The sequence below is a fragment of the Ipomoea triloba genome, chromosome 10 (assembly GCF_003576645.1).
Source record: "Ipomoea triloba cultivar NCNSP0323 chromosome 10, ASM357664v1".
NCBI lineage: Eukaryota > Viridiplantae > Streptophyta > Magnoliopsida > Solanales > Convolvulaceae > Ipomoea > Ipomoea triloba.
The window spans coordinates 1688074-1701921 of NC_044925.1; the positions used below are offsets into that span (position 1 = coordinate 1688074).

Genomic DNA, 13848 nt, shown 5'->3' on the forward strand with positions numbered 1-13848 from the left:
CCCACCCAAAAAAAAAAAAAAAAAGAAGAGTAAAAATGCCAAAATAAATGGACCAAAGTATTATTAATTAAAAAAAAAAACACGAAGAAAGGTATATCGCTTCGTATTGTCGCAGAGTTGAGAATTCTTTCCGACAACGTCGACGGCAGGATCTATTGAACACCTCTCTCATCTTTCACCGTCTTCCCTTTCTTCTTCTTCTTCTTTCACTGTTATCTCTCTACAATCTGTGGCAGTGGGCACCAATCTTCAATGGAAGAACTCAATTTTTTGTAGTAGGACTCGTCGATCGATTCTTAATTGGAGAGGCAGCCTCTACAGAACACGAAGTCGTCGCGATTCTCGTCTCCACACTATACAGTAAACGATCGAATTACAATTGGCATGGCTGATTACTCCAAGGACGACGTCGTTCAGCTGATCAAGCGATTCGGCGCTTTTCTCACCGTCAGGATTTCCAATCTCTTGCGTTCCATGGTTCATCCTTGTTCCCTAATCGTTTTGCAATTGAAAGTTCCTTTTTTATAGTTGTTATAATTACTTCAGAGATATTAGCTGTTTGCTGTGATTTTGTTTCCCCTTTATTGGATTATATTATCACAATTGTGCCCAATGGCATTTAGCAAAAATGTTTTAATGGAGAATATAAGTGTTGTGTTTAACAAGTTCATGAATGCATTCCAAAGGAATTTTATATTCAGTTCTAGTTTTATAAGATGAGAAATATGATCCTTAAGCTCATGCCATCTCACCATGGATAAATGTAATGTTACTACCCAATTATTCTTACAAAGTGCTATTGGTGTGCCTTAAATAAATGGTTTAAGTTAAAGAAGATCAAATTTAGGAATTAAGCATTTAAGCCCCTCTTTGGAGCCCTTAACTCAGGGAGTGTGGAGATGCTTTGAGTATGACAAATATATGAGCTTTTACTGCTATACTGCTATTCTGTGTATAATGAGGAAACACAAACTTTTCTTCTACTCCGTATTTCTCAATTGCTTCCTAGGATTTGATTTGTACATGCATGCAAATGCAGATCATTCATGTCAAATGGAGTAGGCTTTTTCTGGGTCTGAATCTTGTACAGTGAACTAGTGAAGTGTACACCTGATAATTTTTATCAAACTGAGAGAAGATACACTTGTAATGGCTGTTCAAAAATGAAATTCATGAAAATATTGGAGACCTTGGTTTAAAGATCTAAACTTTTTTACTACTTTTGTCCTGATGAACAATTTTCTTTTTAGAATGGCTTTAATGGTGTAATTTATAGGCAATATTTTAGTAATGCCAAAATAGAATTCCCTTGTGTGCATTGTCCGACAAAACAGGCAAATGATAGTTTTGACTCTATTTTTATATTGGTGTTTTAATAATAGAACTAAAATAACAATATATTGTTGTTCAAAAATGAAATTCATGAAAATATTGGAGACCTTGGTTTAAAGATCTAAACTTTTTTACTACTTTTATTCCTAAGGAACAATTTTCTTTCTAGAATGGCTTTAATGGTGTAATTTACAGGCAATATATTAGTATTGGCTTTAAACTACATTTCTGGCTATTCAGGTTTATTGTTGCCTTATTATCTGTCTTAGTTTTATTATATTACTTTTTGACAGGTCCTCACTTTGTTGAAATGTCTATATTTAGAGGACGAAATCCCTTTGTACTTATTATGCATGTAGAATTTGAAATCCCTTTTATACATTTTAATGATGGTAGCATTGTCAAATTACAGGATACAAAATCTGTTGGGGCTTTGGCAGGTCTTGCATTAGCAATAGTGTTTACCTGGAGACTATTGAGATCACCTAGTGGCACTCAAAGGAGACGACCAAAACGACAAGCTGCACCATCTAGTAGTTCTGGTGCAAGTAGTCATACAAATGCAACTATAACAACTTCTGTTGTTAACCCATCAGATGATTCAAGAGCACAAAATGTTATTGATGAGTTTTTTCAGCCTGTAAAGGTGGGTTGCATGTTGAATCCCCTATCATATCTCCCCTCCTACCAGAAAAAATTGTGTATAAATTAAATCTCCTAACCTTGATATTGCAGCCAACCCTGGGGCAAATAGTCAGGCAGAAGCTGAGTGAAGGGAGGAAGGTAACTTTCTACAGTTCTACAGTTCTACATGCTATTCTTGTCTACAAAGTATTTCTGTTTTACTGCAAGCTCTAGTCGCCTACTGGCCTTTAATGAATTGAAGCAAAACTTTAATATCTTAGAAACTTGAAATGCTTGTGCAATAAAAATTCAGCTTTAGTGGGTATCTTATATCTTATATTCTCTTCTTGCAGTCACATTGATATCATCCTATGTACCCAAAAAAATTATTGATATCATGGGCTTTGATATAGATCATTGGATTCATCAAAATCTGCTTAAAGTGCAGAGGTTTTTCAAACACGATTGAACTCTGCTCATTTTCAAAAATTAACAAGGCTGTGGTTGTTAGTTGTTATAATATACTGTATGGAGGAAAAGGATTGCCCATTTGATTGTTGTCTTTGTCTTTGGACTGAACTATATTTCCTACCAACTTCATTGGACTAAAATAATACTTGAATAGTCTTTATCGCGTTTTCATTTTATATGGTTTTCTGTATCTGATCCCACCCAAATATTATCTGCTTTGGATAACTGAAGATGTTGTTTAATCCTTTGTGATGACATCATTAACAAAATACGTAATGTCCAACCTTTAGTTCTTCATTTGCCTGATACATTCCCTGATTTATACTCTACAGGTAACCTGTCAGTTACTTGGTGTGATCCTTGAGGAAACTACCCCTGAGGAGCTTCAGGTCAGTGCTATTTTTCATTTCTCGACTGTGTTGGCATCTTACATCATGGTTGTTGCACCCAGTCAGGCAGTCACCTAGGTATTATGTGACTGCCTCCATTTTCTTAGTTTGTGGATAGAGGAACCTGGGCAATATCCTGTGCCATTTTTGGCAGTGCAATGGATAACTTCTTCATCTTGTCCCATTTTCACCGAATGTTTATATTTTCTGACAATCTTGTCTTCCTCCCTGACAGAAACAAGTAACTGTGAGATCCTCTGTCCTGGAAGTATTGCTTGAAATCACCAAATATTGTGATCTTTATCTCATGGAAAGAGTTCTAGATGATGAAAGTGAAGTAAGTGCTGACTCATAGCTTATAATGCATATGATTAAACAGTTGTTGATTTTATTTCCTTTGAAACTTTTAATTATTTGTTGAGTAATTAGTAAAAGGTTGATATCGGGAAGTACTATAAAGTATGCAATTTGATGGTTTTGTGCATCAGCAATGAGCACAGCAAATTTGCTCTCCCATCATCCCATGTCATGGTTAATAATAATTGAATACATGCAAGTAGTAGTAGTACTGTGAACAGAAGGTACAACCATTTTTAGGAACTATATCTATTGAAAGCATTATCTCCGTTCATTTAGAACCAATATTTATGAGAAAACATCATTAAAAATGGTCTAACTTCTTTCCTCCCCTCCATGTAAGCCAATTGCTAGTTTGCTACTGGCACTTATTCCGGTCATTTGATCCAAGACACTAATCCACTGTTATTTGCTGGCCCATGTACTGTATCTACTGAAGCTCTCATGCTGGCAGGGATTAAATAGAAACTAAAAAGCAATTTTTGTGGAGATTATTAATACCATCCCTTAGTGCTAAAAAATGAAGAAGCACGACAAACAATTAAGTAATGTGGTTTATAAAAGTTGTTAAATTTGGAAGAAACACAGGTCTGGCGGGTGGAGAATAACACCACCCGCCAGTTAGGAAGAAGCTAAATGAATAATCAAGGATGGAGAAATGGTTATAATTCTTATATTTCTATATCTATTACTTCACTGCATACTTCATACTCCATACACTGATACACACACATATATATAGTCATGAGCTACACACTGCTCAAGACTATCACACTCCTCTAGGAATAGCACAATGCTCAAGACTGCACATTGCTCTAGGATACATATTGCTCTAGATTATTATTTTAACATTATTGAACCATTCCTGATTTTGCTCCATGATGTTTCAACACTCCCCCTCAAGCTGGAACATCTAGAAGTTCCAAGCTTGAAGTCAAACATAAACTCCATTCTAAATTACAAATGAAGATTACAAGCAGCTAGAGGATAACAGCGCTGGATGGCTTCGGAGAGACAATGCTATACACAACCCTTGGAAATGCATCAAGGGCAAAGCTTGTCACGAACATCCTTGGGAATGATGGCTCCAAGGGTAAAGATTAACACGAACACCCTCACAGCAACATAAGCACTCTATGACTTGCCAACAACAATCTTCATCGAGAGCAGCGGAGGTGAACGGGAGCAAAGGAAAATAACACAGAGTTGAAGATAGCACACTGATTGTAGAAATGAAGATAAACCCAAAACAGAGCAAAGGAAAATAACACAGAGTTGAAGATAGCACACTGATTGTAGATAGTCACACTCCCCTTACTTGAAACATGGAAAATAATCAAAGGCCTTTATAGTAGTGCTGAAACTTAACATCCATGGGATAAGGCATACCGGAGATAAAGAAATAGCACGGTTATACCAAAAAATAGTAAACACCATGGGAAGAACCAAAGAAGTTCAGCAATAAATCCAAAAACCTTCAAATTTCACCCATAGGCATCAATGGTTGCCAAGAAATTTGCAGCAATTTTGCAGAAAACTGCCCATAGTATTACTGCAGTTTGGGACATCATGTGATGCTATGATGGAGGGAGATGTTGTGTGAACTGAACAAATACTTGACACTAGCAGGAAAAGAGGTAAAAGATATGGTAGTTCAAGATGCAAAAGATAGCATCATACACTAAAAACAGTGGGAAAACAGTCGCCGGAATTTTCAGATTGTTGACCGGCGACTTTGACCGGCGTTGACTGGCCGTTGACCGGCAGTTGACCGGCAACGGCGAAGGATCTGGAAAAACACAGCTAGATACGTCTCCTCGAAACGAACCCAATGGAGAAAACGGCACCTTGATCGGAGATCGGAGGAGAAAGATATGACCAGAAAACAGTCGCTGTTTTTACGCCACTGCCGGAAAATATTTGGAAAAAGAAAAACCAGAAGAAAAAAAGCCTAGGAAAGAGGCTCTGATACCATGTTAAATTTGGAAGAAACACAGGTCTGGCGGGTGGAGAATAACACCACCCGCCAGTTAGGAAGAAGCTAAATGAATAATCAAGGATGGAGAAATGGTTATAATTCTTATATTTCTATATCTATTACTTCACTGCATACTTCATACTCCATACACTGATACACACACATATATATATAGTCATGAGCTACACACTGCTCAAGACTATCACACTCCTCTAGGAATAGCACAATGCTCAAGACTGCACATTGCTCTAGGATACATATTGCTCTAGATTATTATTTTAACATTATTGAACCATTCCTGATTTTGCTCCATGATGTTTCAACAAAAGTAATAAAAGTAATGTGGTTTATAAAAATCAAAATGGTGTTGCTTCTTGGGCTACATTAAATATTCTATAGTATTTCTATGTTGCTAGTCTAATTATGTAATTTTCTGCCATATTTAAGCGGTGAGTTGTTGTATGCAGAAAAAGGTCCTCTTGGCTTTAGAAGATGCTGGAGTATTTACATCTGGTGGCTTGGTGAAGGACAAGGTAATTCGGTTCATGGCATAAGAAAATTGTTGGTATTGGGTGGCAATTTTCTTTAACTTTTGTTCTCAACCATGTCCTTGATGACGTCATTTTCCTGTCTCTTTGTTATTCCTTACCTCCCAGTAAAAACACAGTAACTTTTCAAAAAATTGTTCTGATATGCAGCCTCTTTAGATACGAGCATTTCAAAGTGAAAAGATACCCTTCATTGTGGAGTGGGGACAGATATTTAGGAACAAATTGACCAGCTTGTTATACTGATCAAGAAACCAATAGTAAATGTTACAGTTCTATTTTATAGGGAAAATATTTTGTGTGTGTGTGTGTGTATACATACACAAGAATCATGAAACTTGTGACTTGTGAGTGGTAAAATACCAGACTTTGTATGTATAAAAACGTGTCAAACATTTTGCAAGACCTCCAAAACGGAAGTGTGGCACTTAGATTGGTATAGATTATGATTATGCTTTAAGTTACTATCTTGCAGCAATATATACACATGAGTTAATACCTGATTTGGTCCCTCAACTATTAAGATTTCACCACTTTAATCCTCGACTACCAAACTTGCTCAATTTCATCCCCAACTATGCAATTCTTAACCAAAATAGTCGTGATTATCAGGACTATTTTGGTTTGGACAAATGACTATTTTAGGTAAAAATTGCATAGTTGGGGATGAAATTGAGCAAGCTTGGAAGTCGAGGATCAAAATGGTGAAATCCTAATAGTCGAGGGACCAAATCGGGTATTAACTCATATACACACTACAGTATATTCCATCAGGAAAAAGCTCAATTTTAGGACAAAATGGTCCTAATCAGGACTATTTTGGTTTGGATAAAGGACTATTTTAGGTAAAAATTGCATAGTTGGGGATGAAATTGAACAAGTTTGGAAGTCGATGATCAAAATGGTGAAATCCTAATAGTCGATGGACCAAATCAGGTATTAACTCATATACACACTACAGTATATTCCATCAGGAAAAAGCTCAAATTTCAATATGCTACATCTGAGAGCAGTCAGGATATACAAAGAATATTAAGCTAACAATACGAATTATGGGATCAAAATCTGTTCTTTCCCTGTCTGCTGACCTCCCAGGCATTATTATCTATAGTTTTTCTTCAGGTTACACCATTGTTTGGCACTTCAATTTGAAATCTAGAACTGTTTCTATTATTTTTGTCTCTAGGAGTTCCATCCTATCATAATTACATTAAAGATTTGACTAGTGAAAATTCCTGCCCGTGAAGGAATATGATTTTACAGGGACTGATATATATGAATCAATTTGGTCCAGCACTTATGCTCTATCTTAAAGTTCTTTCCCTCCAATATTATTCTCATACACTATTTTTGGGTGGTTGTGCAGGTTCTCTTTTGTAGCACTGAGAATGGGCGAATATCGTTTGTTAGGCAACTGGAACCGGATTGGCATATTGACATAAATCCTGAAATTGTAACGCAGTTAGCGGTAATTTTTTTAATCATTTTTACCAATAATTTCTTTTCCCTGTGCTACAATCTCTCTCTCCCCCTCTTACAAGTAACAATGTGATAATACATTTACCATAAATAAATTAAGTTACCGGTAGGTTAGGTATTTTGAGGATGGACACTTTGCACACATTTCAAAAGTGTAGTATAGACGGGCGCATGAATCTATGAATTCATGGAGAACTTCACAAAGAGATTTTTGTTTTACTTGGAATCACTAAAGCAACAGTTGTTTAAGGACCTTGCTGGGATTGTTCTTCAACTCTTTTAAGTAACAATCCCGTTGCTTCCTGTACTTCTCCGAGTGTGGAATACTAATCTTCATTTCATCATTCAATAAATAGAAAATATGAAGTGTAAGTGAGAAAATGGAGACAAAAGAGGATTCTAGTAAATTATTGATAAAATAGGTCATAGTTTCTTTGATTTACGGAAAAGCCTGCTGTCGCTACTTGAAGGTGCGCTCTGGGTGAAGTCCGCCTTGTCCATAGCTGACCGGCTCAAACCAAGAAGGCCAATAGGTAGCTTCTGTGAGGGGTCGAACTTGGAACCTTATAGTTACCAAGCCAATTACCCGACCAATTCGGCGGGTCAATGACTGAAATAGTGAAATGTGAAAGAAAATAGATGAGTGGACAAAAATGTGAAGATTTTAAAACTTGGACAAAAATAGGAAAAGAGCATTTGGGAGATGCGTTTCAGACTTTCAGTGTCAGAAACGCATCTCCCAAATGCGTTTGTTATTATTATTTTTTCCCCGCACGTTGACCACAGACGCAAGTGAGACTTGCATCTCATGTTAAAAAATAAAAAAATAAATCTGTGGTCAACGTGCAGGAAAAAAAAATTAATAATAACGCATTTAGGAGATGCGTTTCTGACACTGAAACACATCTCCCAAATGCTCTTTTCTTATTTTTGTCCCAGTTTTAAAATCTTCACATTTTTGTCCAGTCCTTTATTTTCCTACACATTTCAGTCATTGACTGGTTGGGGTTACCCCTAGGGTCATAGTTTCTGTAATTATGCATAGCGTGTAAACATTTCATCCCGTGGTATTCACAAATTGTGGCCAATAACTACCATAGTGCCCATCATTGATCTGTATCTAACTTTTGTATTGTTTTATACTGTGTTCTGCTCTACTTCTATTACCGTTTATAACTCCATACTTCCATTTTTATGCAATTAATATACATCCTTCCAATAATGGGTGCAGAGATTCATCAAATACCAGCTTCACATCTCACCCACCAAGCCAGAACGAATGGCCGCAAACGTTTTCAACTCACCCTCCTTGGAGCAGTTCTTCGGATGCGTTTAATTAGCCTGCGCAAAAGTAGCAAAAAAGGATTATTTCGATACATTTTGCACTTGCTTTTAGGGTCTCTCTCTTTGGATTTTAAAACTTTGTTCAAGGGTCATGCTCATCTTTATTGCCTTGCAGTTGCAAGATTTCAAGTAACAGGCATGCACTGTGTATTATTCTGGTATTCATTCATATGGTGTTTGTGTATTACAATTAAGGATTTGACTTGCTGCAAATGCTGAAGGCAAAAAAGGCCAGATCTTTATATTTGTTGAATCATGTGTAATTATTTGTTGTAAAATTGGGATATGAAGTTTTGGCTTCTGAGAAGATGGAGAAATTTATGTAAAATAAAAAGAAGACAATAGAGGGGCAAGGAGATTAATCATTAGACTGAGATTTTCTTTTCTTTTCTTAATTTCTAAATGTCTCTTTATGCATGTGGAGTACGTAAAGCTCTCAAAACGGGCTTAGTGGTCCAAGCTAGCCTACCCTATTCTGCAAAAAGGGTAAGGCATGCCCGCCTAGTGTGTGTGTGTGTATAATTGTGTGTGTGTGTATGTTTGTGTTCAAATGATAACACCTCTTCAGGTGAGAATGTGCGAATTAGTATGAGTGCACATAATTGTGTGCATTCATGCTTATTTACACGTTCTAATTTAAAAAAAGTGTTTTCATATGGTCTTGAGAACCACCATTCTCATGGGCACATGAGAACCAATATAGTGCATTAAAAAAATAGATCTATAGATAAGATTAATTTGGGATTCAAAATTTGCGTATGCATAGATGGCAATTGGCATGTGCTGTGTGCAATTGGGGGATTCAAAATTCGCGTGTGTATATTAACATGAATCTGCGTGTGTATATTAAGCATGTGTTGTGTGTAATTGGGGGATTCAAAACTCACTTGTGCATATTAAGCTTGTGTGCATATCTTGTGTGCATATCTTATGTTTACACACAACAAATGTTTAATATGCACACATAACTAATTATGCATACAATACATGCCCCATATGCACACGCGAATTTTGAATTCTCCAAATTATTCTCATCGATAGATTTATTTGGTGCCTTCCTCAAACTGAGCATTAGTTCTCATCAGTTTAGGGTTGGGGACGAAGGACGGGGTTCCGGGTCGGGTTTAGCCGTTTGGGGTGGAGATGTCATCCCAGTCTATGTTTTTTGAAAAAATTCTCCATTCCCGCGGAGCTAGATTTTCTCTATCCAGGTTACATTGAATTGTTGTCACTACTTACAAGATGAACCATGAGATACACAAAATATAATTTATATATTATCAAATAGCTGACTCTACCCGAATATTCACGGGTCAAGTCGCATAGTATGGGTTGGCCCGTTTTGAAATAGGCCTATTTCTCACTATCCCTGCGTTAGTAATAAAAATCCTAATCCTCAGGATACACCATACCAGAAAAATCTCCCCAGGAAGAAACCAAAGCCCGCTCTATCCGAACTCTTGCTAGCTCCAAGATCAGGGAAAGCAAAATCGGAACAGGTATTACAAGCTCCAACACACTATGAGTCGGTTTCGTGGATTTTTCATAGCTTTTAAGACGGCTTATTGATGTAATTCTCGTCTACTTTATTGGATTTATGGAAACGCTCTTCCGTGCGCTATAGAAAAAAATGGCAGCATCTTTTCCTGTTATATCAAATGACGGGTTTTTGTCTTTCCAAGAAAAAATTAAGTTTCATAGTGGAAAGTCCAAATCTTTGGCGACGCATAATAGTAGAATAATATCTTATTCCTTATCCAATTGTAGTACTTCACTTTCTGCGCCATTGTTAGGGTTGAATTATAGCTTTTGTAAATCTCGGCAAAGATTATTACTTTGTAGCACAGAGGTTAGGTCATTAACAAATGAGAGGAGAAATGTAGAGACACATTTTAGGCAGAGGGATAGTAATGAAGTGAGGAGGAGGAGAAGGAGAGTTTCTTTGAGATTGCGCCCAAGGTTGCGGTTATTGTCAAGGAGATTGAAAAGATTCTCGGTTAGATCAGCCCTAAATAATATTGGGACATTTCTGAGGAAGAATATGAGAGTGACACTATCAATGTCTATTTCTATTGTTCTTGGCATTTGTTACTTGTTTCTTAGATTGACGGCGGTGGCTTCTCCAAAAGTTGTTCCGTATTCGGACTTGGTAACGAGCCTTCAGAGTGGTTCGGTAACTAATGTTCAGTTTGAGGAAGGCACTCGTCGTATTTACTATAATACGGACCCTGGGAATCTCGAAAGCACTGAAACAGCAGAGGATAGAGTATCAGTTCCATCCGAGAGTATAGCTGGTGATGGAGCTAGCAATGAGATTGTGAGGAGCGATCGAGTTGGTAGTAACATCTTGAATAAAATGTCAAGAGGCAGAAGTTCTGCCCCTGTGTGGCAGTTTTCTACAAGAAAGATTGATCACGATGAAGGTTTTCTTCTTAGTCTAATGAGAGAAAAGGGAACAGCATATAGTTCAGCCCCTCAATCGGCGCTTATGTCAATGAGGAGTTTGCTGATTACCGTGTTGTCCTTATGGATTCCTTTGACACCCCTAATGTGGCTTCTCTACCGTCAAATATCTGCTGCCAATAGTCCTGCAAAAAAAAGGAGGCCAGCTAACCATTCGGTAAATTTCAGTGATGTGGAGGGTGTGGATGCTGCAAAAGTGGAACTTATGGAGGTAAGTCTCATTGTGACGATCAAAGATTTCTGACTCTTGTTGAATGATTTAATACACTGACTATTGCCGCCCTTGTCCTTTTTGAATAAAAGTGGAAAAGGTGTAACATTTATAAGTGAAAGTTAATGCTTCACTATGTGCATGTACCTATTAACTGTTCTGCAAACTTTTCACCATGTGAATCTATTGAAATTTCTTGCACTTAGCTAGTTAGCTAGCCATAGGATCATTTTTATGTTCTGGACGATTTCACTGGCTACTTACTCTTAAAGTTGCTAATTGTGCATTTTATTGTTTGTAGATAGTTTTGTGCTTGCAAGGATCTATAAACTACAGTAAACTTGGGGCAAAGTTACCTAGGGGTCTCCTACTTGTGGGTCCACCTGGTACAGGAAAAACATTACTAGCACGGGCAGTTGCTGGAGAAGCAGGAGTACCCTTTTTCTCTGTTTCTGCCAGTGAATTTGTAGAACTCTTTGTAGGAAGGGGAGCAGCTCGCATCAGGGACCTCTTTAAAGTTGCAAGAAAAAACGCACCTTCTATCATATTCATTGATGAGCTTGATGCTGTTGGAGGAAAGCGTGGCAGAAGTTTTAATGATGAAAGAGACCAAACATTGAACCAGGTACTTAACGACTTCTATAAGTTTAATTGGTAACTTTGTAATGCATTAACTGGATTTAGAATCAGTTGGCAATTTCGGAGTAGTATTTAATATGAACTTCTACATTGAGTGTCTGTTAAGAAAAAATCATAAAAGGTTTTTTTTTTACTATTGTAATTGGGAGGTGGAAACATTATATCAAGTGATATTTAAGATTGATTGCTTATGTTACTTGTTGGGTGGTAATTAATAATCATTCCACTGCTCTAGCTACTGACTGAGATGGATGGATTCGAATCTGATATCAATGTCATTGTTATCGCTGCAACGAATAGACCGGAAGCTTTAGATGCTGCCCTCTGTCGACCTGGGAGATTCTCCAGGAAAATATTTGTCGGAGAACCAGATGAAGATGGTCGGAGAAAGATCTTGTCTGTACACTTGAGAGGATTACCCCTTGAGGAAGATATGGAACTTATCTGTAACCTAGTTGCATCACTTACCCAAGGCTTTGTGGGTGCTGACCTTGCGAATATAGTCAATGAAGCTGCCTTACTTGCTGCTCGTAGAGGTTAGATTGATGCATTATACACTGTTTAGAGTTTCTGATTTCTAGCATCTCTACCCTGCCTTCTTGTCTGCCGTATCTGTTGATTTATAGACGCTGCAAAGGGTCGTGATTATTATTATCATGAAATTGCGCTACAAATATTACTGTTCTCTCTGCTGTCAGAAAGAAAGGGAAACCTTGAACACCTTAAACTTATTAACTTGAGTTTAATAATAAATTGGTTTTCAACCCAGCTAGGTTGGCATGAGTGGCCGTGCACTCTCATCCCTTAAGAGATGTTGGGAGTTTTAACCCCCTCTCTCGTATGGAAAACCAACATGGCCAGCACTTTACCCCTTAATTGGGCCAGCCCAGTGCGAACGGGGATTAGTCTGAGTATGGTACAGGCTTAAAGGTGCTTCTTATAGTTAAGGCCTACTCAGGAGTCGGGACACCTCGTGGTCTAACCCAGAAATAATAATAATAAAATTGGTTTTCATGTTTGTAATGTCCATTTGCTGCTACGATATGTTAGTGCCAGGTGGTTTACATATTTGTGGTCTCAATTCTGTCTTTTATTTCGCATTACAGGGGCTGAATATGTCTCGAGAGAAGATATAATGGAAGCAATAGAAAGAGCAAAATTTGGGATTGACAACAAGCAATCCAGTCCATTAGGTAAGGAGCTAGGGAAGTTGTTCCCTTGGGTACCTTCTCTAATGAAGATGAATGATACGAGAGTAACGAGACGAGATGGATTACAAGGGCCTTTGGGATATCAGACACTGAGCTGAGTATTATGCGCTTTTACTACTTCTCAAGTGAGTGTTTTTTCAACGCTGAAATCTCACGAGTCACGAAATCTCGTAGGTTACTCTTAATTTGGTGGAAATATGTTGAGATGAAGATTGGTGATCATGTTTTTGTATCCTTATATGTTGTCTGGAATCACACAAGAATTTGGCCATTATACAACTTGGTACCCATGGTTTCTTATCCTATTTATTCTCAGAGAAAGAATATTTTTCTTAGGTATGTCATGATAGACTATGGTCATTTATTAATTTCTGTATGAGCAGGTTAAAAAACAAAAAAAAAAAAAAAAAAGCCAAACTTATTTGAAACCTTAGGATTATAGTCCATATATGCATATGCTGAACAATCAGAGAAATCATGAAAATCATAACCTATTAGGGCATGATATTTTGAGTTATTGAGCTTGGTCCAAAATGACAACGTTTCGCCTGCCAAAACCTGTGACGCACGTGTTTTTGAACATTAAGTTTTGAGTTTATGAACATATGACAATGTCTCTTAAAAATTCCTTAACTAATGCTAGTAGACAAACAACACATAAAATCATCAAATTGTCTATCCCAGCAACGGCACCAATTTTTAATGTAGCATAAGGAATATGGGTATCTATGGTAATCAAATGTCGCATTTATCAACTTACCCATGGTAATCAAATGTCAAATTAAAAAGACGTAGTTTATTT

General features: G+C 37.3%; 2 protein-coding genes across 2 annotated transcripts; both read left to right on the forward strand.

Moving 5' to 3' along the window:
* Positions 1 to 72: 72 nt before the first annotated feature.
* Positions 73 to 8896, forward strand: LOC116032936 (peroxisome biogenesis protein 22-like). The gene is made up of 8 exons (XM_031275683.1): positions 73 to 477; positions 1745 to 1978; positions 2068 to 2115; positions 2760 to 2816; positions 3052 to 3153; positions 5619 to 5684; positions 7066 to 7167; positions 8410 to 8896. Exons 1-8 carry the CDS (start codon positions 385 to 387, stop codon positions 8512 to 8514), a joined length of 807 nt encoding a protein of 268 aa, XP_031131543.1. The 5' UTR covers positions 73 to 384; the 3' UTR covers positions 8515 to 8896.
* A 1038-nt stretch (positions 8897 to 9934) lies between these two features.
* On the forward strand, positions 9935 to 13385 carry LOC116032638 (probable inactive ATP-dependent zinc metalloprotease FTSHI 3, chloroplastic). Its single transcript, XM_031275305.1, has 4 exons — positions 9935 to 11196; positions 11498 to 11821; positions 12071 to 12371; positions 12942 to 13385. The coding sequence occupies exons 1-4, from the start codon at positions 10153 to 10155 to the stop codon at positions 13142 to 13144; spliced, it is 1872 nt and encodes a 623-aa protein (XP_031131165.1). The 5' UTR covers positions 9935 to 10152; the 3' UTR covers positions 13145 to 13385.
* Positions 13386 to 13848: the final 463 nt, after the last annotated feature.

What these genes read in the sequence shown, in the direction of transcription:
- LOC116032936 (XM_031275683.1), top strand. Translation starts at nt 385, where the DNA reads ATGGCTGATTACTCCAAGGACGACGTCGTTCAGCTGATCAAGCGATTC. An exon ending in GTGGCTTGGTGAAGGACAAG is followed by an intron (nt 5,685 to 7,065) that starts GTAATTCGGTTC and finishes GTGGTTGTGCAG; the next exon opens with GTTCTCTTTTGTAGCACTGA. An exon ending in AAATTGTAACGCAGTTAGCG is followed by an intron (nt 7,168 to 8,409) that starts GTAATTTTTTTA and finishes TAATGGGTGCAG; the next exon opens with AGATTCATCAAATACCAGCT.
- LOC116032638 (XM_031275305.1), top strand. Translation starts at nt 10,153, where the DNA reads ATGGCAGCATCTTTTCCTGTTATATCAAATGACGGGTTTTTGTCTTTC. An exon ending in GAGACCAAACATTGAACCAG is followed by an intron (nt 11,822 to 12,070) that starts GTACTTAACGAC and finishes CCACTGCTCTAG; the next exon opens with CTACTGACTGAGATGGATGG. An exon ending in CTTACTTGCTGCTCGTAGAG is followed by an intron (nt 12,372 to 12,941) that starts GTTAGATTGATG and finishes TTCGCATTACAG; the next exon opens with GGGCTGAATATGTCTCGAGA.